This window comes from Pseudochaenichthys georgianus, chromosome 7 (genome assembly GCF_902827115.2).
Source record: "Pseudochaenichthys georgianus chromosome 7, fPseGeo1.2, whole genome shotgun sequence".
Lineage (NCBI taxonomy): Eukaryota > Metazoa > Chordata > Actinopteri > Perciformes > Channichthyidae > Pseudochaenichthys > Pseudochaenichthys georgianus.
This window is the reverse complement of record NC_047509.1, coordinates 21327693-21349763: the sequence shown is the minus strand read 5'-3', so window position 1 is coordinate 21349763 and position 22071 is coordinate 21327693. Positions and strand designations below refer to the sequence as shown.

At 39.8% G+C, this 22071-nt stretch overlaps 2 protein-coding genes across 3 annotated transcripts; one reads left to right on the top strand and one right to left on the bottom strand.

The window, feature by feature from the left end:
* Positions 1-822: 822 nt before the first annotated feature.
* LOC117449721 (differentially expressed in FDCP 6 homolog) lies at positions 823-10883 on the bottom strand. Of its 2 annotated transcripts, XM_034087563.2 has the most exons (12): positions 10687-10883; positions 8937-9077; positions 8647-8832; positions 7588-7815; positions 7357-7503; positions 4550-4609; positions 4322-4430; positions 3918-4216; positions 3665-3831; positions 2640-2838; positions 2050-2140; positions 823-1599 (listed from the first exon to the last, which is right to left on the bottom strand). In XM_034087563.2, the coding sequence occupies exons 1-12, from the start codon at positions 10780-10782 to the stop codon at positions 1403-1405; spliced, it is 1920 nt and encodes a 639-aa protein (XP_033943454.1). In that variant the 5' UTR covers positions 10783-10883; the 3' UTR covers positions 823-1402. The 2 variants fall into 2 exon arrangements, with proteins under 2 accessions (XP_033943454.1, XP_033943455.1); XM_034087564.2 differs by lacking the exon at positions 4550-4609 and having other exon boundaries at positions 10687-10882.
* Positions 10884-14233: 3350 nt separating this feature from the next.
* troap (trophinin associated protein) lies at positions 14234-19650 on the top strand. The gene is made up of 14 exons (XM_034087544.1): positions 14234-14418; positions 14675-14761; positions 15033-15270; positions 15354-15840; positions 16139-16257; positions 16437-16488; positions 16862-17004; positions 17117-17171; positions 17260-17342; positions 17429-17515; positions 17775-17858; positions 17960-18242; positions 18324-18520; positions 19148-19650. The coding sequence occupies exons 2-14, from the start codon at positions 14700-14702 to the stop codon at positions 19220-19222; spliced, it is 1965 nt and encodes a 654-aa protein (XP_033943435.1). The 5' UTR covers positions 14234-14418; positions 14675-14699; the 3' UTR covers positions 19223-19650.
* The last annotated feature ends 2421 nt before the right edge of the window (positions 19651-22071 follow it).

Here is a 22071-nt window from a genome sequence, read left to right as displayed (position 1 = left end):
CTGAAACATGTGGTAACACGAATATGAACTGTTGTTTCTATAAAATGCAACATGGGCATTTTTTATTTGGTTTTAATCATATCTGCAGGATTACATCTTCCAGCAAGTGTCTGTTTTTTTCTAAATGATGAATTTTTTTTCACTTTACTTAATTATAATTTATATCATGATTAATACATAGGACAAACATTTCTTAATCCCATAGTTGTTTTTGTATTTAAAAACGTGTTAAAAAGTCTCCTCCTGTCTATAGATAAACGTTTCCAATACTTAATTTTGTTATGCATTTATTGTCTGTATTTATTTCATGATTTACATGTTACTCTTGTGAAATCCTCTTAAAACTGCATAATATAAGTGTAAATTGGACACTAAAAAAGAAAATTCTGTAATTACCAATCCATGAAACTATTAGACCTAAAGTGTATAAAGAATGAGATTTTTTTTGAAAGCAGTTATTGAGTTAAGAATGCTTCCAGCCTCCATGCAGTTTGCTCTGTTTGTCAGAGGATGTCTCTGTTCACTCCTGTATAGATACAGTATATGGCCTACTCATACCCAAACGCTTTTTCAGTGGGAGCAGTCAGCGATGACACATTTTGACACTGAAAAAATGATTGACACAAATTCAAACTCAAGCGGACGTGCAGTTTGCAAATTCAGCAGTGTGGGTTTCATCTTGTTCCATAGTGTGACCTTGGTAAAACAAATGAAACCATTTCAAACATATAAATATGATTTATTTAAGATTTTCATAGTATAAATATTGTATCAATTGAGATTTTATTTATTTCAACAGTAAAGATGCAGACAGAAATCAGGTTAAGGAATCAATTCACTCTTTTATTTACAATTATGTTAACCCACAACAGAAACAGGAAGTTTAATGAGAGCTGCTCTCTCTCTCACTCTTTCCTGTTTATCAGGAGTGATACTCATCGACTGAAAACTCTAATACTGATCCAACTTTTTACGTAAAAAAGTCAAGCTGCCTTCCACTCCAAAAGAATCCACATTTAAAAATGAAATGTTGTTATGTGTCTATATTACAGAGTTAAACATATGAGCTTCCTTGTATTGTATGTAAGTATTAGCCTTTAAACTTCACAACTTAATTAGTTATTTCAGGATCTTGCTTACAGCTCATGTTTTTTGCACTGAGGTATGGTTTATGTCCCGAACAGGCCTCACACAGGCTGCATTCAAAGAATTAGTTGCTTATGCAAATGCATCTTCTTGCTAAAATGTTAAAAATGGTTTCTTTCTGTGATATGAAGTCAGTAAATTCAACATCTAATAGGAACAGTAGTACTTTTGGTAGTTAATTCAGTTTGAAGTGTTTCACTGTTTTAATCTCGTACCATCCTTTTCAGAAACCTACGTAGCCTCTGAATTCATGTTTTTATGGGATGTCCATGTCTCCATTTGAGGCATGGGAGTGCCGTTTCTCTAAATCACATCCAGCACTGTTGTCAACGTTTTCTTTGCTCTCCTCATCCTGATCCTCTGATCCTGATTTCTTCCTGATACGCAGCCCGGGATCTCTCTGTGTCGGGATCTGGAAGCTTGCGAAGGAACTTCCCAACGATGGTCTCTTTTCTAAAAACAGCACAAACAAATTGCTTCAGAAAATGCAGTAAATGTTCACCGCAGGCAAGTGAAGTCAGGCATAGTGGTCTGGATTTGAGGACGCTGAATTAGAAGAGGAATTCTCTGAATAAAAAAAGGACATTTCAGGAAGTATGGCAATGAAAACAAAACAAAGGGAAAATATCATTTTTTCATCATGTTCTACACATTGTTTTCCACCATTTAGATTCTCATCTTTCTGCACCCTTCTGCAATTGTACAATTCGTCGTATAATATAATTTGTGGACGCCAGGAAAATAGCATTTATTACCAGAAACACCTGAATTTAAAACAGCTAAGTGGGATTTACAAATGATTTACTGTAAATCCCTAAGGTGTGAACTTCATCTGCTGGTGTGAAAGTTGGATAATTAAGCTGCTTGTTGTTCATGTCACCCATTGCACCATGGGACACGTACCGCCTGGTCCGATGGGTCGCATCAGTCTGTTCATCTGGACGTTCCAGTGTTTGACGTTGGTGCTCGCCTGGCGGAGTTTCTTCTGAGCAGCCTGTCACAGAAAAAGAGCAGCTTATTAAAATGCACAATACCTGCAAGCAATAATGAACTAAACTGCTGTTAGCATTAGCAGCATATATAACTGATTTATAAATATCAGCTATTGGAATCATTTAGCTTTTAGGATCTCTCACGTTAAAGAAAAACATATTGACAGAATACAAGGTGTTTAAAATACTGGCTCTCTTATGTGAGATAAGCAGAAAGATTTAGCTACCGATACCATCGTCAAGTATACAATTCATAAAATGAGTCATATAAAGTCTCCAAAGACTATAATTATGTCTGATTGGACTTTCAAATCATTTAATGGTTTTGAAGGACAGACAAGAGAGCAGCTGCTGCTGTTGGTTCAATGTTTTACTCAAGTATCAAACCAGATCCTAAACAAGCTACAATCCCTCTAAGATAGATCATTAACTTAAATGTAGTTTTGATATTTGGTTGATTTTATTATTAACCTCTAAGGGTTTTTATTTTTGTATTCTTACCACGACATCCTGGTCCACTTTGTGCCGGTTGGCCCGCACCTCTTCCAGCTGCCTCTGAGCCTCATCCAGGGACCGGGACTTAACCTCCATTTCCTGTCTCAGCTCCTGCTTCTCCCTCTGGGTCTTCAGGATGTACTCCTCCTGTTCCTCCTGCAGGCACATCAGGGCCTTCATTTTCTCTTCCTCCTCAGCCAGTAACCTGGAAACAACAGAGGACACAAACAATAACATTATTGTACACAAGACATAGTGTGAAGCATTAACAATCAAAGACGACTGATATAGAGGACAGAAGCTGCCAGAATATAAAATAAAATAATTGAAGTGTCAACAAATAAAAAAACATGCCATTAACTGATGTGATAACAGTTAAATTAAATGTAGGCATTCATTCATTCATATCTTTGGTGTATTTATTAATATTGAAATATATATAATTTTGTTCTGTATTATTTTCTTTATGCATTTCTTTATTATGCAAATGAGGGGTCTGTCATTCAAAGTGGGCAGTGCATTCAACTGTACACTCATCGTTGATTGATTGACATCATAGTGCAAAGCTCAACTAAACATTTGATTAATAATTTGATGCCCACATTTTTATTGTAAATAATATTGGATAAATGACATATTATTTCACTCATTAAGGTACATATTTATAAATGTTCTGTGGTAGCACCATTCCTTGATGCACAGAGAGCCTGCTGCAAGCTGTTTGCAGATTTGTGGGATCATCAGAAACTTTTACTTGAAAACTTTGAGATAGCACAAAAACAGTGATACAATAGATCTGACTGATAGCAGCATAAAACAACTTCCTCTGCCGGCATTTCAACTTCCTCAGGAACATAACGCAACATGATCTCCTTCAACAGCTGAGCTTAAAACCTGCTGTTGGCACACAACACCTCCCTCTTACAAGTGACTGATGATTGTTTACAAGCTGTTAACCTAAACAAATGACTTCTTATTGTGCTGAGAAAGAGTGTGTTAGTGTCGATGTGTAGCTAAATATAACACTCAACCCTGCTTGAGCGTAGCGGAAGACCTCCTCATCCCGCCTGGCCTTGATCTCCAGATGCAGCGCCTCCTCCAGACGCTTCTGCATCTCCTCCAGCTCCTGGATCCTCTTCCTCTGCCTCTCGGCCTCCTCCTCCTTCAGAACCATCTCAGCCTGCATACTGACCCGAGCCTTGACACGCACAGCAAGAAGCAAAGTAATAAAAACTCACATAAATTTGCTTCTGATTTCAAACTCTTTTTGTTCTCCACACTCACCTCCTCGGCCTCCTTGAGCTGGACCTCCAGGGCCCGCTGCATCTGTTCGTGCTGCTGCCGCCTCCGCTGCTCGTCCTGCTCCAGGAGGGCCTGAGCCTGCTTTTGCGCCTCCTTGAGGAGATCTAGCTCGACCAGCCCCCGCTCCCGCTCTTCCTGCAGGGCCCGCAGCCTCTGCAGCTCCTCCTCTTTGGCGTGGCATCTCTTGTCCCGCTGCTCCCGCTGTTCACGCCGCTTCAACTTCAAATCTTTGTGGAGGGACGTTTTACCCTCCACATGCAGCCTGATAGCTGTTTGAATAGCTGTGAAGAAGATCATGTTTAATGTCTCTATCGGAAGAGGAAGCTTTTCAGAATGATCCATGAGCTATCAGGGTTTAGTATCAGATAATATGAGTTCTGTCTGACCTGTAGTCCACTCCTGTCTCTGTTTGGTGTCGGATGCGCTCATCTCATAAGTCTTGGAGAGTGTTTTCAGACAGAACATGCACCTCTTCCCATCCCGGTCTGGTAGCACCTGTTTGACAAAAAACATTGATTCCAATTAATATAATATCCCTTCTTCATTTCTCTTTTAACATTTGTTGTGACCATTTCTTAAACAAACAGTTGTTAGTAGAAAAATGGTAAACTCACAGGGAAAAGGGCGTTTTTGATCCATTCTGAAGGACCAAACACTATTTCATCACCTACTACCTATAATAAAGCATGGTTTTAGAATGAATGCTTGTTTAGCAGAACTTGACCTGGTTTGACATAACTCAGGCTGCTACTGTGTGACATTGATGAGCTAATAATTGACTTAGTGGTCACGTCAGAGGCCCAGGTAACAATCCCTTATTTCATTATAGTGAGGATAGTTATCTGTAGTTCAGTTGGGACTTTTGACGAAATAATAATTGAGACAACTTTCATATTTTTGTTGTTGTTGTTATGTTAAAGGTGGGGTAGGTAATTTTGGAGAAACCAGCTCGAGTGCGCTAGAATTTGAAAATACACAGCCAGAACAAATCTGCCACTTCCTTACAGAGCCCCTCCTCCAACACACACGAACGCGCACATGACCAATGAGGGCAGGAGATAAGTTTGTGCACGCCTAGACTACTGCAACTCCCTCCTGGCTGGTCTACCTGCATGTGCCATCCGACCTCTGCAGCTCATTCAGAATGCAGCGGCTCGTCTGGTCTTCAACCTTCCTACATTTTCCCACACCACGCCGCTCCTCCGCTCCTTTCAATGGCTTCCGGTAACTGCTAGAATTCACTTCAAGACACTGGTACTTGTGTACCATGCTGCGAATGGATCTGGCCCTTCCTACATCCAGGACATGGTTAAACTGTACACCCCAGCACGTGCACTCCGCTCTGCATCAGCCAAACGACTCGCTGCACCCTCGCTGCGAGGGGGACCCAAGTTCCCATCAGCAAAAACACGTGGGTTTGCTATCCTGGCTCCAAAATGGTGGAATGAGCTCCCCATTGAAATCAGGACAGCAGAAAGCTTACACACCTTCCGGCGCAGACTGAAAACTCATCTCTTTCGACTTCACTTCGAGCGATAGAATTACTAACAAAGAACTGCTAACAGAGCACTTATATACTAATAAAGGACTGGCTTATCTATAGCCAGTTGAGTAGCACTTGAAATACTTGGCTCTATGAAACCTGATGTACTTTATGATTCTGTTTTCTTCAAGGTTGTGTCTTCCTGGTCGAATGTACTTATTGTAAGTCGCTTTGGATAAAAGAGTCAGCTAAATGTAATGTAATGTAATGCACAGATGGAAGGCTGACAGGCAGGTAGGCCATCCAGTTATTTTAGCTGTGCTTTTTACAGTACTACGGCTTCCACAGATGACGTTTTTTTATGGATTTTTTGTCAAAGCACTTAAGATATTCATTGCTATCGGGATGTTAAGAGCATTCCATGGAATATAAAAAAAAGTGTATCTCGAGCCGGTTTCTCAAACTTACCTACCCCACCTTTAAGTGAAAGGCGGAGGTTTGGAATGTTCTCCTTGGTAAAGGAAAGGTGGTTAAATGTTTTGCAAGGGAGAATGGGGACCTTAGGGGAAGACTGTCACATCACTTGTCAATATTCTACCGCACCTCCCTCCTTCACTTTAATCAGAATCTTAAAAGAAAGCATTATGATAACTGAAGTTATGAATAAATTGTTTATAAAATAATTCAACATGTTGAAGGGGAACATGTGTATAAAGGTGTCTGTGGCTCAAGAGAGAGAGCTGCCTGAAATCTGATAATTGGTTAGAGCGGAGGAAGTGAGGTTACCAGACCTCTGTAGCACGCTATCTGTCTCTGCATGACACTACTACACAATAAAATCTACGACAAAATGTTTGCAGTCAAGTTGCAGTGTGGTTTAGGTAGGTTAAAACACCAAAGAGAATATTTAGATTAAAAAGCATAACAAATCTTTGTTTTACTGCATCGATTTTCAACCCTAACATAGTTATAAGTCTTCATATCTAAATGAATGGAGAACTTTAGTGAAGTTTAAATTGGAGTACTTCATTTGAAATACTTTTTACACTTTAAAGGTGGGGTAGGTAATTTTGGAGAAACCAGCTCGAGTGCGCTAGAATTTGAAAATACACAGCCAGAAAAAATCTGCCACTTCCTTCCAGAGCCCCTCTTCCAACACACACGAACGCGCACATTACCAATGAGGGCACGAGATAAGTTTGTGCACAGATGGAAGGCTGACAGGCAGGTAGGCCATCCAGTTATTTTAGCCGGGCCGGCTCAGATGATTGGTCGTGCTTTTTACAGTACTACGGCTTCCACAGATGACATTTCTTTATGGATTTTTTGTCAAAGCACTTAAGATATTCATTGCTATCGGGATGTTAAGAGCATTCCATGGCATATAACAAAAAGTGTATCTCGAGCCGGTTTCTCAAACTTACCTACCCCACCTTTAAGTTAAATATGTCAAAGTTGTACCAATTCAATTGTGTTAGATTACTTTAAGATATAGTAAAGAATGTATTGCAGTCCATCTCATAATTTAGAAAAGCTTTCAAATATACAATAGCACTTTAGACATAAAATTCTGCCTTCTGGTCTACTGACTGTGAGCAGTGTGAGCAACAAGTTATTTATTTGAATCATTTTCTTACATGCTGAAGCCATAACATTTAACAATTATTTACAAGAAGGATGTGGAAAGTTCTAAAAATAAAACAGTAAACCATCTTGTGGTCACTTGCACCCTCATCTTGCAACACTTCTCACCCTCTGGCTTAAAAAAATGAGATTTCACTCACATGTACAAAGAAAGCCAAGGAGCAGTATGTATCTCTTTTCTGGATACACTAACCCTAACCCTAACCCTAACAATGAATGCAGTACTTTAGAAGCTTGAGTTAACCAGTGTTGACAATGTTTAGCCTTGAAAGAGGATCCCCTCCAGCTGCTTACCTCCACACAGCAGTTCCCATCCAGGACTATGTTTCCCTGGCAGTCCTTGCGGTCCTCCCCGGTGTAGTAGGACAAGCTGCTCGGCCTCAAAGTGAACCAGCGCTCCTTCCAGTTTCTCCTCAGCTGGCCTTTCTTCCACAGATAACCCTGCACCCCGACACACATATACTGTCTGTAAGCAACATAATGCAGAGCATGAACCCAAACACAGACATCTGATAGGTCTCCTACCTCTTTGAGGACATCACCAACTATCTCCCTGTAAACTTCCTCTATAGCCATACTGGTTATGCTCTTATCGATTCCTCTGGTTAACTTTCCCGAGTTCATCATCTCCAGAAAAACCCACACAGTGATGCCGGTCTGCTGCACTGAGTCCTGGGAGAAGAAGTCTTCTAATTCAACACAGTTGAATTCGATACTCATAGACATGCAAATCTTCTTGAGGAGGTACTCCACCTGGAGAGGAAAAGAAACCAAAGGTCTCAAGAGTGAGAATTATGTTGGCTCATTTAAATTACCTGTCCTCACTGTATAACAGCCTGAGAGCTATTCATGCTATTCGTTCAATAGCAGATAAGAGCAGTCTGGTTTTACGTTAAGTGTAGTGTCAAATATTCAACATAAACACAACATTACAAATAACATCCAACATTGACCTCTCTTAAGGGTAACTTTTACTCATGTTTATTCTTAACTAAATGTTCTTCAGCAATAGTATTTACGACACTGCAGTACTCACTACATCACAGATTTGTTTGCACAGTGGTTGGTGTTTGTAGCATATACTAAAATAAACTGGATAATGTTTTCTTAAACTCATGATAGAAACTACTCTGCCCTTGAAATGGAGGGTTTTGTCTTGGCAGCGACAGTGAAAAACACACGACAGGAAACCAAAACGACATGCAAGTGAGAAACAAGCCCACACTGCTGCATAAAAAGAGTGCCGCGTTCCATGAGGCAAAACACAAAGTTTCAGGCAGGGTGTATTTAGTGGTTGTAAAAGACCCAACAACACTTTTAGGAAAAAGATGACTGACTCCATTCTCTGAATTGTACTCAAAAACAAGCACGATAACTTGAAAGTATCCAATTGGCTAGATTTAGGAACAATTGTCACTATCATTAAAATGTAGCCACCATCACCTGACGATGATGAAGATGTGCATATTTGTTTTTGTATACAGTCTTAAACAATTAAATACTCTTTACAGACCAAAAATGCTTCTTTAAAAAACATATTATTTATTTTTGTCATTCTTTAAATCTTATTCCAGTTGAACCTACCTCATCAGGAACCATAACCAAAGGGTACTTGTCCTCAGAGAGAAAATTAAAAAGGCACCAAAGCCGAAAAGCATCCCTCTCTGGCAGAACTGTGCTGCTGGTTTTGTCCGTCTGGTAGTTCTTCTTTGCCGTAAGAGTCCAACAGAGTTCATCTACGTTTTCCTTAGTAAAAGAGCCTTCAATAACCTACAACAACAACATGCAGAGATTAAAAAGACTATAACAGCAGCCTTGACTACAAAGCTTAGCAATTTAACAAAACGTGGAAAATGTAGCTGTGTTTTTGACACCTTATCTAAGATGTATTTGTTGAGGTAAGGCATGTAACCCTGACTGGAAACGGGACCGTCATCATCATCCCTGAAGTGATCCTCCAAAGCGACAGGGTCATGTGGGATACACAAGACTGTGCACAGATTGTGGGACAGCACCTGGAAAATAACAATATACAGGGGGGGGGGGTGATTTTAAGGACAACACACTGCAGCAAGGAGATGCAGAGCTAATCAGATACAAATTGATATGCTTTTAATGCCATGTAAGTGGATGTTACAATATTTCCAAAACGACACAATGTAAATCTGGCTGGGATAAAACATGTGTGGTAAAAACCCTCAGATGATTCAGGGAGACCATGGACATTTGATCTTTAAGGAACTGAAATGTTTCATTTCTGCTGCATCGTATTTCTAAAAATACTTTTGAATACACCCATAAGTGCAAAGAAAAAGGTTGGGTGCCTGGAGTGAGACACTTTATGAATCAATGTTTGAAATGCCAAAAAGAAAACCTTTATCTGGTTTCATCAAATGAAATTAGAAATGTTGCAGCAGCTTCCTTTCATACACTTAGTGCTGCACAAAGTGCTTAACAGGGGACTGACAAACTAAGTAGAAACACAATAAAACAATAGAGACTTGTGATATAGAATCTAGACATAAGATTGAAAAATATAAAAGTCAAGTAAAATAAAGAAATGATAAAATAGTAAAATCCCCCCCAAAAAGGAATTAAATATAAATGAGACATGTTGAAAAGTAAGAAGATAAGTTATAAGTAACAACAACGAACAAAATCAGGGTAGTTTTTTCAACCTTTACTAAAATATATTTCCATAAGTGAGCGTGCAACATCTTGAGATATCAGTTGCATTTAATCAGGCAACCAGTCACTGCGCGTTGAGCCATAACCACATCCTGTCTCTAGTCTCCAGCGCAGTACAGCATCTGTACATTTTGAGGCCACGGCATGCAACCTGCTAGCTTCTGAGTGCTTTGAAAGAACATGGTGCCTGTACACAGGCTGCATGCATGAGGGGGATAAGCCATGTCATGAGGCTGACTAGCTGTGAGCCAGCAGCGGCTGGAAATGGAGTCTGACCCACAGCAAGACCAAGAAGTGACATAACAATGACACCAACAAAATACAGAGACTTCATTGACGCCCTGCAGCGAGGGGACAACAATAACCAACATGTTTCCACTTTGTCCTTGCGCTCACTGTAACAATGTTCTTTTATACATACTCGGTGTATTCAACTTGCTGTTCTCTGGTCAGGTCCAGTGCAAGAGGACCCTTTGCACTACAGGCTGGTACATGGAGGCCCAGTGAAAGCACAGCTTGGAGATGAGGGCTCCCATTCATATACAGACTGAGAGCAAACTGTTACTCTGGTGCTCCACTGGCCAGACAGAGGTGCATATTGTACCCTCTTTCAGCAGGGAGAGCATTTTACTCAAAATATAGAGAACAAATGTGTTCCTTGTTGGACAGGATTTAAACGCTCTAAACATTGACGGTTATATATCAGGTTGGGTACACACTTAGTTCCTGAAGCACAGAAACAAAAGTAACAAACAACATTTGCATTTGTGACATTTAGTTTGCTAAGCACTTCAAATATGTTCACCTCAACCTCCTCAGAGTAAGCCCACGTGATGGAGTACGAACTGAGGTAGGAAATTAGGTAGCCGACAGAAAAAGGGAGTGAATTTATAGAGACAAATGTATAATATTTCAGGTAGAAGACCCCACACTCACCTTCAGCTGAGACTTGGACACCTTACCGCTCTTCTCCAAATCCAGGGCTGTGAAACCGTACCAGATGGACTTTAGCAGCTCAGACCGCAGGTCCATGTCTGCAGCAGAGTTACTTTCTGGTTTCCTCCTCTACGGCTCTTCTTCTTCCCTCTGCTGTTGACACAGGGCCTCTGGTTTGACAGGCAGACACCCACACTGTGTTGCTGCTGTCAGAAGGGCATTGTGCCTGGCTGGGCTGCAGGCAGCGACCCCTGCAGGCCGCTCACACTCAGTGAAGGAGAGGGAGGGTCTGATCGTTTACTACATGATCTGTGATCCTGCCTTCCAATGTTGAAAGAAATATAAAGGGCCTTTAAAGAAGAAATATTATAACAAAGAATAATTATTATCAAGTCCAAGTACTTGGTACATAGTATACTTTAGTGTTTAGTTTAGTTTATTTATTTATAGTGTCGTGGACAGTCCCCATCGATGAACTGTCACAAAAACAGTAAATGGAGCAGCTTTAGCCGACATGGCTAATTTCCAGCCGTTGTCCCCGGCCAGATGGTAATAGACACCCTTAAAATTACAATATATCAAATGCATTAGTTATAAGAAAATATATAAAATAAAATAAAAAGGAGGAAAGAGGATAAAAGAGAACAATAAACAACACACGTTACAATATACAGTACATGTCACATATAGCACATCACAATCACATCACAGAAACGAGGGGCAACATCCATGATCACAACATGTAACACAACATGTAACACTCACACCATACTTAACACAGACTAGTGTGTGCAGGTGTAGTTCTCAGTGAACCATGTTTTTAAGTGAGCTGTGAAGGTGGTATGTGTATGTATGTCTTTGATTTGAGTGGGTAGAGAGTTCCAGTTTTGTATTGCTGTGACCGAGAATGATGACTGACCAAAAGTACTCTTCCTGAATGGGACTGATAGGTCGCCACGTGTGGAGCTTCTAGTTGTCCGTCTGGTGTTGTTACGTTGAGTAACCAATGAGCTAAGAGGTGGAGGGGCTGTATTGTGCAGGATTTTGTAAACCAGAACGATGTTCCTATACTTTATTAAATCTTCCCAACTCAGGATGTTGTGCTTGTTGAAGTGATGGGAGCGGTTAAGTTTCTGGTCCAGTACTTTGAGGGTTTGTTTGTACAGGGTTGCTAGTGGCTTCAGTGTGGAGCTGTTAGTTTGACCCCAGCTTGTGAGACAGTATGTAAGATGTGACATGATCATGGCATTCATGTATAATTTTGCAGAATTCAATGTCATTGTGTTTCTTATGTATTTAAAATTTGCTAGGCTAAACTTGACTCTTTGGGTCACTTTTTTGACTTGTGTTTTGAATGTTAAATTAGAGTCAATAATGATTCCAAGGTACTTAACCTGAGGCACAATGTTAATATTTTCACCTGAGATGCTTATATTTGACACAATGTTGCATTTTCTTTTTGTGAAAAACATTCCAACTGTTTTGTTGACATTAAGCTGAAGACAGGAGCGGTGTAGCCAGCTAGTGATCAGCACTAAAGCTGAGGTCAGTTTATCAGCAGCCTTTTGCTTTGTGTTGGCATGCACATATATCACAGTGTCATCGGCATATAGCTGTGTTTCCACATCAGGACAGACAGATGGCAGGTCATTAATATATAGGGAAAAAAGAAGTGGACCAAGTATTGAACCTTGTGGTACTCCGGTGCTTAAGTCTAGAGCTGGAGAGAGTCGATTATTGACGATAACATGCTGACGCCTACCAGTAAGGTATGATTCAATCCAACTGAGTGTTACTGTTAATGGAGAGCAGTTAAAAGCCGACAGTTTGCCGACAGTGTATTTCAAACAGATGTATTATCTTTATAGTTTAATGCTATTTTAGTAGGCAATGTTCTTTATCATTGACTTTTATTGATGTGTAATCAGCATGTTTATGATGTATAAAGTTGGTCCAAGTGGAGATAATTTTTGACAAGCTGCTTATATGTATGGTAGCCTACTCTCGTTTAAAACAAGTTATCATGTTTTATCATAAATATATTTTTTGTCAGCAAAATCTTGTTCTGATAAAAATACGATTAAAGTAAATAAATGCTCCTTATATATGAAGTAGTATTAATCAATCAATCAATCAATGTTTATTTATATAGCCCAATATCACAAATGTTACATTTGTCTCAGTGGACTTCACAGTTTGTGCAGAATATCAGTATGACAATACGACACCCTCTGTCCTTAGACCCTCACATCGTACAAGGAAAAACTTACAGTTTAAAGGGAACAATGGGAGAAACCTCAGGGGGAGCAACAGAGGAGGGATCCCTCTCCCAGGACGGACAGGCGTGCAATAGATGCCGTGTATTAATAAATACTCAATACTTTCAAATTGCAATAAGGTACAGCTACTACTTGAGTCAATATGTAGCCTACTACTTACCACCTCTGTTGACTTCAGGGACTGGATATACTATAAATGAAAACATTGAACATTAAACATTGGAATTCTCTAGGAGGCGTAATTAGTCGAAATGTGAAAATAAATGGTGACGCTAGTTTTGTTTTTTCTTAAACTGTTGGTCCATTGTTAGCTCTCTGAGTCAGTTTATTTACGACGAATGAGCCTTTAGCTGTTAGCTTCAGGACTAGCTAAAACAAAGCTACGCCTAAAAGTTAACATTAATTGTTTATTGAGTCTTTTACATTGTTTTAACAATAAACAAACTGCAAGAGTAACTCACCTGCTAGCCATTTAACGTCAGCCTGATGTCACCTCATCTCACCATTTGTCAAGGGATTCAAATAAATAATGCAGTCATTAAATAAGTGAGAGGTAACCATAATCCAATGTCTACTAACTCTTATATCAGACTGCTGCTAACTCCAAAGATGGCACGAAAAACACTGACCTCTAGAGGCCCTTTGAGAGTAAACTAACTGCGGTGTAGTCGTGTATCTTTAGTATTGATAGTTAGATTTGTTTGGGTTTGGAAATAATCACAATACAAATAAATGATCAACACATGAACCAGATGCACTGAGTTAATTTGTGTTTGTAGTAAACTATAATTTACAACACCTTGAAATATAAATAAAGAGAAGAAAATACATAGGTCAACCAAGAAAATACATAATACAAACTGCCTCCACTAATACCACTAACATATCCAGACAAAACTCAAAGACAACCGAGACAAATCTTGCTCCATATTATGCCATGTTTTCAATGTTTTATGCTTCTTAAAGTATTATAATTGTACTTATTGTGATGTATTTTATTTGCTTTTCGTAGCAGTGGCTTCTTGTTGCTGATGTGTGTTGCTCTTCGGCTGCGTTTTGGCGACATTAATCTATTCCACTCTGGTGGACAATACCTTTTTATTCTACACAGTCCGCGGCAAAAAGCAACCACGTGATTAAACAACTTTCGCGTCGTTACCATGGAGCTGTTTATGAAAATGCGTTCCTGATTGGTCGACAATTTTGCAATGACTTAAGTAGGCACATTCATTGGTTGATACGGCCTTATTTTACGACCAATAGCTAAACGCGCTTTTTACAAACTGCTGCGGGTTCAGGAAGTTGACAGCCCACTGCTTTGTGAAAGGGACAAAACAAGGGACCTTTAAACCGGCCCTAAACGCCTAAAACATATATTTTGGGCTTAATCCTATCAGGAATACTTTTTCGGACGCACAGAAGGAAGTTACAGCGGGACATTTCTTCTTGTAAAGTATGTAACGACTCCTTTAAACGGCTCTGTGGCCATCTAGCATGTGCTAGCGAGAAAAGACATTAACCACTCAGGCTTCTGCTCGTCTTAAGCTGACCTAGTATGCTTTCTATTTAAATTCCGAGTGGATAATGTGATGTTTTTAAACTTTGGAAGGATATTAATAAAGGTTTCTGCTGGTGCAAGTTTGCCATTAACCCTTATTGTGTTTCAAGTGTTGTTGATCTTTTGTGTTTGCCATTTGTTGCTCCTCTAGTTGCTCCTCACACCTTGCTTTCAATATGGACTCCTCTCCAGTCCTTCGTCAACAAAGCCAGAACAAAATCCGCAGTGAGTTGACGAGGTAAGCCAGTTTTAGAGATATATGTTCACTTTATTTTCCTTTGCTCTTAGTGCTAGAAATAAAAACCTTGTCTTTGTCTGGGGCAGCTGATAGAAAGTTAAATATGCCTGCTTACCTCTTCATTTAACATTTGCAAACTTTTAAATGTTTTGTTGAATAAAAACCAGGAGAGATATTTATATATCTGAATGTAAAAATTGCAACTTTTCAAACAATGTCTAACTCAAATTGCATTTATTATTTTGGTAACTGACTGGTTTTCTTTACACAGAACAAAGAATGAACATAACAAAATGCCTGCACACCCAAAGCCTTCCAATCTCTTCTCTGCACATCACCTTTCCAACCTTAATATTGAGAATCAGGATCCAGTCAAATCAGAAATGGGTCTGAGGGCAGCGTTGCGACCAGGTATTAGTCGGCTTCCTGTGCTTGCCAAGTCCCTTCATCTTCAGACTACGTCCAACTTCGGCCTATCTAATTATAAGTGGGAGGACAAGCCTCTAGCTGTGAGTTACTTCTTCCTGTCCTGCATATTTCAATGTTTTAACTAGATCAAGCATTTGTTCTTAATACTGTTGTTTTTCTACAGGGGAAAACGAGGAAGAAAAAGCCTTACACCCGGCCGGTACCTTTCAACTTTTGTCAGCCCAAGAGCTCAAGACTGGGCCATGAAAATCAAGAGCCTTGCACTGTGTCACAATCAAGAACTGGCACTGATGCTGATAACGGTGTATGCAATTATCATCTTAAAACCCAAAACGTAAATGCAAAGCCTATTAAACATCCGGCTGCCTTAATGCGGAATATAGATTTAACCAAAGGAACAGGGACATTTAAAGGAAAGGCGAAGGATAACGCATTACAGACATCTGCCACTCTATTTAAACCTCAATCATCTATTCCTAATAACGCTGTACCTCAGAGCAAAGAGGCTTCTTCTGCAGAGCCTGCTGTTAGTGCAGAGGCCTGCTCGGATAACATGAGCCTGCTCAGTCTCAAAGATCCAGCCAAGACATCCCATGCTACCCAGAACATGCAGCTGACCGCGCAGGACCCTTTATCCAAAAGTTCAACCGGTGAGTTGATTGTGTTTGTCTTTTCAAAAGCATACTTATTTGTTCTGTGCACAATACATTTCAATATATTTGCAGCCTATATTTGCACATCTTCAAACTTATTTGTTAATGCACTCTGTTTCCAGTTATTAGGTGACCTCATGTATGTCTTGCTGCAAAAGCACTTCGCCCTTTGAGGACAAAAATAACTGCATTTTTTTCATGGAAACAAATGTATCTCACAACACAATTTTAGCTTATTATTAGTTGGATAGCTAGAATCATAGCTCATTATAACCAGACACTTTATGTATTTCAGACAAAGGGGACAACTTCCAGTCGGATCACGCTGCTTTGCTCAGTATCCTTCGTGATGAAGGACTGAGTGCCACAGGTCTGGGATCTACAACTCCACACTCAAAGCTCTATAACAATCTGGTGAGTGGATTTTATAATTGCTCTTTAAATGATTGTTTTACAATGTGTGTTGGTCCCTACGCTTTAACTGATGTGGTAGCTATTGAGGTTTTGATTCCGTTTTCTTGGAATAGTCATTTTTAATTGTTTTTCTTTTAATGTGTTTAATACAAATATGCTGGTGATTCTCTTGTTTGCAGCCCCAGAGAGTGTCTGCCTTGAGAAGTCGACACAAATTAGGACCCATTTCAGGTAAGCAGCACAAGTTCAGAAACATAATGTGTACCTGAATAAACAGTATGTGATTACAAGTTGTATGTTAAACCCATTCACAAATGTGTCCTCACTTTCCCTTTCCTCACATCAATATTTTTCAGCCAAACCAGTCGAAGAATTGTAAAGCGATATCTTGTTATTTTGGGGATGCGTTTTGTTTTTGGTTATTGGCCTGTAAGGCCTGCATTTGCACTTGCATCTCTTTTTAAATTGGAAGCCTATTGGAAAAGTAGTTTGAGTTTCTGGGAAATATTGTTTCTACATTCATTACAGACCGACTAAGAAATAGTTCTGGACATAACTCCATGTAACCCAGCAACATGTCGGTCTTCATGTGCTCTTCTTCCAGGATTGATGAAGTCTGTGCAGTTCTCCCCAGACGTCGCTGCACTTCAAAGTATCCTGCAGAATGAAGGAGTGAAGGCTGGAGGGCCTCTGGGGGCCACACCCAGAATCCCTGTCTGTCCGGGCAGAGGCACGTCAGTCATACATGTAGGTTTGCATACAATATGTTTTCACTCTGGCAATTTGTTTTAAATAAGCTAATCACATTGCTTTTGAATGACAAGCACAGTTTAACGTAATGCCTCACCTGCTGTTTTAGCCTAAGCGAGTGCCGGTTACAAAAAATCGTGCGGAGGCAACCGAGGGACCAGTAGGTAAGATGCAGAATCGTTGTTCTTCTTATGAAACCTTCTTATCTCTGTGTCCTTTTACCCTGACGTGACGCTGCTGTTTAATCTTCAGTTCTAGCACTCAAAGAGACTCCGCAGAAGCAATGGACCCCTCAGAGGGTCCCCTGCACCAGAAATCGGCCCATGTCTGCTATGGTCAGTATTACACATATATTGTATGATTATAAATCTGTTTAAGTTGTCAGAGTCTCTCCCTTATCTCACCATGCTGCTGTTTTCAGAAATGGCCTCTGTCATCACATCGGTCATCATTCGCCATCACTCCCGGGCTGCAGCGCTGCAAATCCACCCTGAAACCACAAAAGGAGGTGAGAGCAGAAAGTCATGTCCATTTCATAATTTGTCTAGAGGGCTTTACACAAATCCGTTTGAAAGTCTTGAAGCAAAACGGGAAACATAATCTGTGTGCAGATACAGTTTCAGGCAAAAAACCAAATTGTTCTTGAAGAGTTTTCAATAATTTAGCTATACATTTAATTAATCAACAACAGCTAAAGTTTTTTGACCTCATCCTTCTCATCATAGGTTTTGTATCATAATTCATTTAATATTTTTGTCTGTTATCAGGAGATCGTGCAGAGATTATTTTATGATCAGGAGGAAGAGCATCCTGGGAAACCAGCAGAGCAGCTCCCGACTCAAAACGCAACTGTAAGAAGTGAACACAAAATAAAAAGGGATGTTCTTGTTATTTATTTAAGATGTATTGTTAAATGTCTGTTGGTGTTTGGTGTCAACCCTCACTCCTCTAGGCTAAAGTGCACCATGAAGTAAAGGTCGAAGCGAGCGGGGTCGGCACCGACAAGGATGAAGAGGAGGAGCAGAGGATTGTGGGAGGACAGCCGTTCTTCCAAGCACCGCAGAGAGAGTCTGTCATTTTTTTCTCGACGGGCAAAACGTTGCTAAGAGCTCCACGTTTTGAGAAGCAGGAGAACTCCGTCCGTCATGACGAGCATGGCCCGGTGCTGCCGGTACATGAAGAGACGAGGCCTGTGTCTGCCTGTCAGATCAACCCTGCACAAAGTCTGCACAAAGGTAACACTCACACCTCAAAGTCTACATCTTTCCTGACTGTGACTGTGAATATATTTTAAGGTTTCATTTCTTCTATTATAGACCTCATATCCCAGAAGCCTTCTACTCCGAGTTCAGCCGTGGCGCTGCTGCGGAAGCGTCTTCTTGCTCCGGAGGAGCTGCGTATGGACGAGGAGGTGGCCTCCTACTGTTCCGTCCCTAACGCTCCCTGCCTCCTCCCCCCCCGGCCCCGCTGTGGGAACCCCCTGGCCTACACACTGCACTTCCAAGAGTCCTTTGTGAGTACACACGCTGTGCATTTACAGAACAGAAGTATTAACGAAGCATTGCAATATTAAATGAAATGACAAATATATTCGTTTTCAAATTGAAATTCTTTTAAACAATCAATAGGTTTTTAGTCAACCAAGTGTTTAAAATAACAAATATTCAGCCTAGGTCACCAGATCAAAACATGATGTGCAAAATGTCCCATTTAAACTGAATAAATTATTCATTCCTATGCAGTTATTAATGTGTAATAAAACTGCATATATTACGATGATGACATTGAGAATTAGAGCGAAGGCTGAGGCAGACTGATGCTATATCCCAGGTCCACACCACAGACCAAATCTAAGCATGGTTTAAGTATTCAGAACATTCACATGTACACTGCTTATAAAAAGTATTCACACTCTTAGAAAGCAAGAAATATAATAAACATATTCAGAAAATATTGAACAAATCCTTTATTTTACAACACAAAATGCTCCAACACATTGTAGAGCTACAATCTGAGTAGTAGTTATTATTCAAGTTATTTAATTTGCAACATATGGCCCTTGAAAACACATTAAACATTCCCTGTATGTGCGCACAGAGACACCATTTAATTTGCACGCGTTTTCTTTTTTGTTTTCCAGACATTTCTTCCAATCGGCTTTGATCTGTTGTCCGGCTGTTCCTCTCCGAGCAGCTCCCCGCTGCAGGAGAGATGACTTTGCACTACAAGTACAGTATTTGTGTCACTGGTAATATCCGGAGGGGATAAGGTCCCTCTGGAGTACTGATAATACTTTTTAAATGGAACTGATTGGTCCCCACACTGTTGTTGTCAGCCTTAACTAAAGTCCAAAGAACGCTGCTAGTTAAATTGTGTGAGATACCTTTTTGTTTTTTGAATCTTTATGACTGAGCTCATGAAATGCTTTCCTAAGAAAAGAAAAATACATGTTAAATGATGCATATTTGAAACAGTAGGGACTCATTTAAAAAAATTAATATTTAAAAAAAAAAAGTAATTAAAGACATAATCAGTGTTAAAGCTTTTGTATACAGATAGATTAGAATGCCTCAGAGTGTCACACTAGAGTTATTTGTGTTTTCTTTATGTACAGTGTTTATAATAAATGTATATGTAACTGTCTGACCATGTTGGATTTGCATTTTTTTCAGATCTTAAAATTATTTAATGGGGTGTCACAATCATTCGTCTAAATCCTACACTTGAATAATGTCTTGCACCTTTCTGAAGGAGCTTTTACAAACTTTCCGCACAGAATTTTTAAACTGTTGACATTTATCAGGCAGTTGAGGTCGAACAACGGTTACATTTCTAAAAACACTAAATAGTTTGTGCTGGAAATCCATATAGCGACAGCAGGAATAGAGTGGGTCACTGTAGCTGTTTGTGTTTTTCTCAACACCATTCTCAAAAGCCTTCATAAATGTGTGATATTTGAACGGGTCACCATCAAAAACTGGAATCTCTCTCTTTGGCAAGGATGAAAGGCATTGCTGTTGTATTAACAGGGTGGTTATTTCATTTTCTCATAATGCCCAGTATGTTGTTTTGATCTTCATTTGCGTTCAAGCTATCTCCATAATTCATTTGTGTTTTCAAATTAGATTTTTTTTTATGGGATACTGGCTCTGAGGAATGGAACCAAGGTGAAATGTTCTCATTAGGCCGTGTTGTTGGGTCCAAGTAGTCATTGCTAGCCTCCCTTTGGTTTAGCAACATTTGTGGAGTATTTATATTGTTATGGCAGTGTAGAGGACTTGTGGTTTAAGGTTTCTTTGTTCAATAGGAGTTCATTCCACCCGAAGGCTTTGTTTTTGAACTTTTCCCACTTAGGACGCTCCGTGTTTGCAACACATTTAATTTAGCCATGTGTGCTGCAATATCCTCCTCCATCTGAAGTTGCTCCTTTCTCCTCCTCATTCGTTCCTCCTCCATCTGAAGTTTGCTCCTCCTCTTCCTCCAGTTCATGTTTGTCCTTTAATAGTTTATTTCTTGCCATTAAATGTCCCCCCCACATTCAGGATGCTTCGAAGCAATCATTTCAACTTGCGGTCAACAAAAAAGTACAACAACCATGTGTCACCCTCTCTTCCACACACACCTCACGCAGGTGAACAGGATTATAATGAGTGCCGCCCATATCCATGTGACCCAAGCCAACCAATCAATAGTGCTCAAACAAATATCTTATATAAAAACATAAAGGATTACTAAACACGTTTCATGGCTCCTACAATCCATACTTAATCCATTTCTATTAAGAAATTAACACATCTACAAGTTTAAACCAAGTTGTTTTATTTAATTAAGAGTTACATTAGCAATGTAGCACAAGATCTGACAAGGTTACAACAGAAAGGCAAGTACGTTATACAGGAAGAGACACAGGAAAGGGAAAGTCTTAGCCAATCAAATTTTACATTACAGGCTATTGAAGATTGGTGGCTAGATGGTAACAATGCATACATGGTGATCACATTACCTTCCATCCATATGGTAATAGCCCTGACAATGGTCAAAGCGACACCCTGTCTGTTGAAAGCTTGAGAACATTTAGTAGAAAATCAAAGTTACAGTGACCTATTTATGCTTAAAGCAGACTATGATACATTTCCATGATATTGTTAGCTTCAGTGCTGAACGATCTAACAATTTAACAATTTGTTCGATCCACAGAGAGTTAATTGTCAACAATTTTTGATAATCAAGAACTTAAAAATGTATTTGTGAAGGAAAAGTCTCAAATATTTGTTTATTGAACGTGCTCAAATATCACAATTTGCTGCTCTTCTCTCCCCTTAGTAAATTGAAAATGTTGGACTGTTCAAGGAAAGACTGTTTTATACCTTTTTTATTTGACCAGAAATGTGACCATTGAGATTCGATAATATCTTTGACAAGGGAGTCCTGACTAACACGGCTGCATGAACAAAACGTTCATTTAATGCAGGGGGGTCAAACTCAATTTCATTGCGGGCTACATGAGCATTATGGTTGCACTCAAAGGGCCGGTTGTAACTTTAAGACTATATAAATATAAATATTTAAAATAATGTATTATTTTTACATTATTGCCTCTGCATTGGATTATTATCGGATAGGGTAATAACTTCATAATTAACTACGACTGAAAGCAGAAGTCTAGGGCAAATAATTGCAAGTCTGTGATGCATTGTGGGACATGTAGTTTATGGGCAACCTGCTTCCGTAAATCGCCATGTAACCGTATAATAAACAATATATTATTATATTCTTTGCCAGCTCTTGTGGGGCCGCATGAAGTGAAGTCGTGGGCCGGATTTGGCCCCCGGGCCTTGAGTTTGACACCCCTGATTTAATGAATGAACAATAGACTAAATAAAAGTCACACATCCTGAAATGAATGAAACCAGATACATCAGGTTGACTTGCATTCACCATGCTGCCTCTGGGGCAGATGTCAAAGCCTTGTTCTGGAAACAAGGTGCACATTTCAACACCATGCGACACGGCAGAGAAGATGGTAATGACGGTATGTGAAACACACCCTGCTGCTGAATCAGC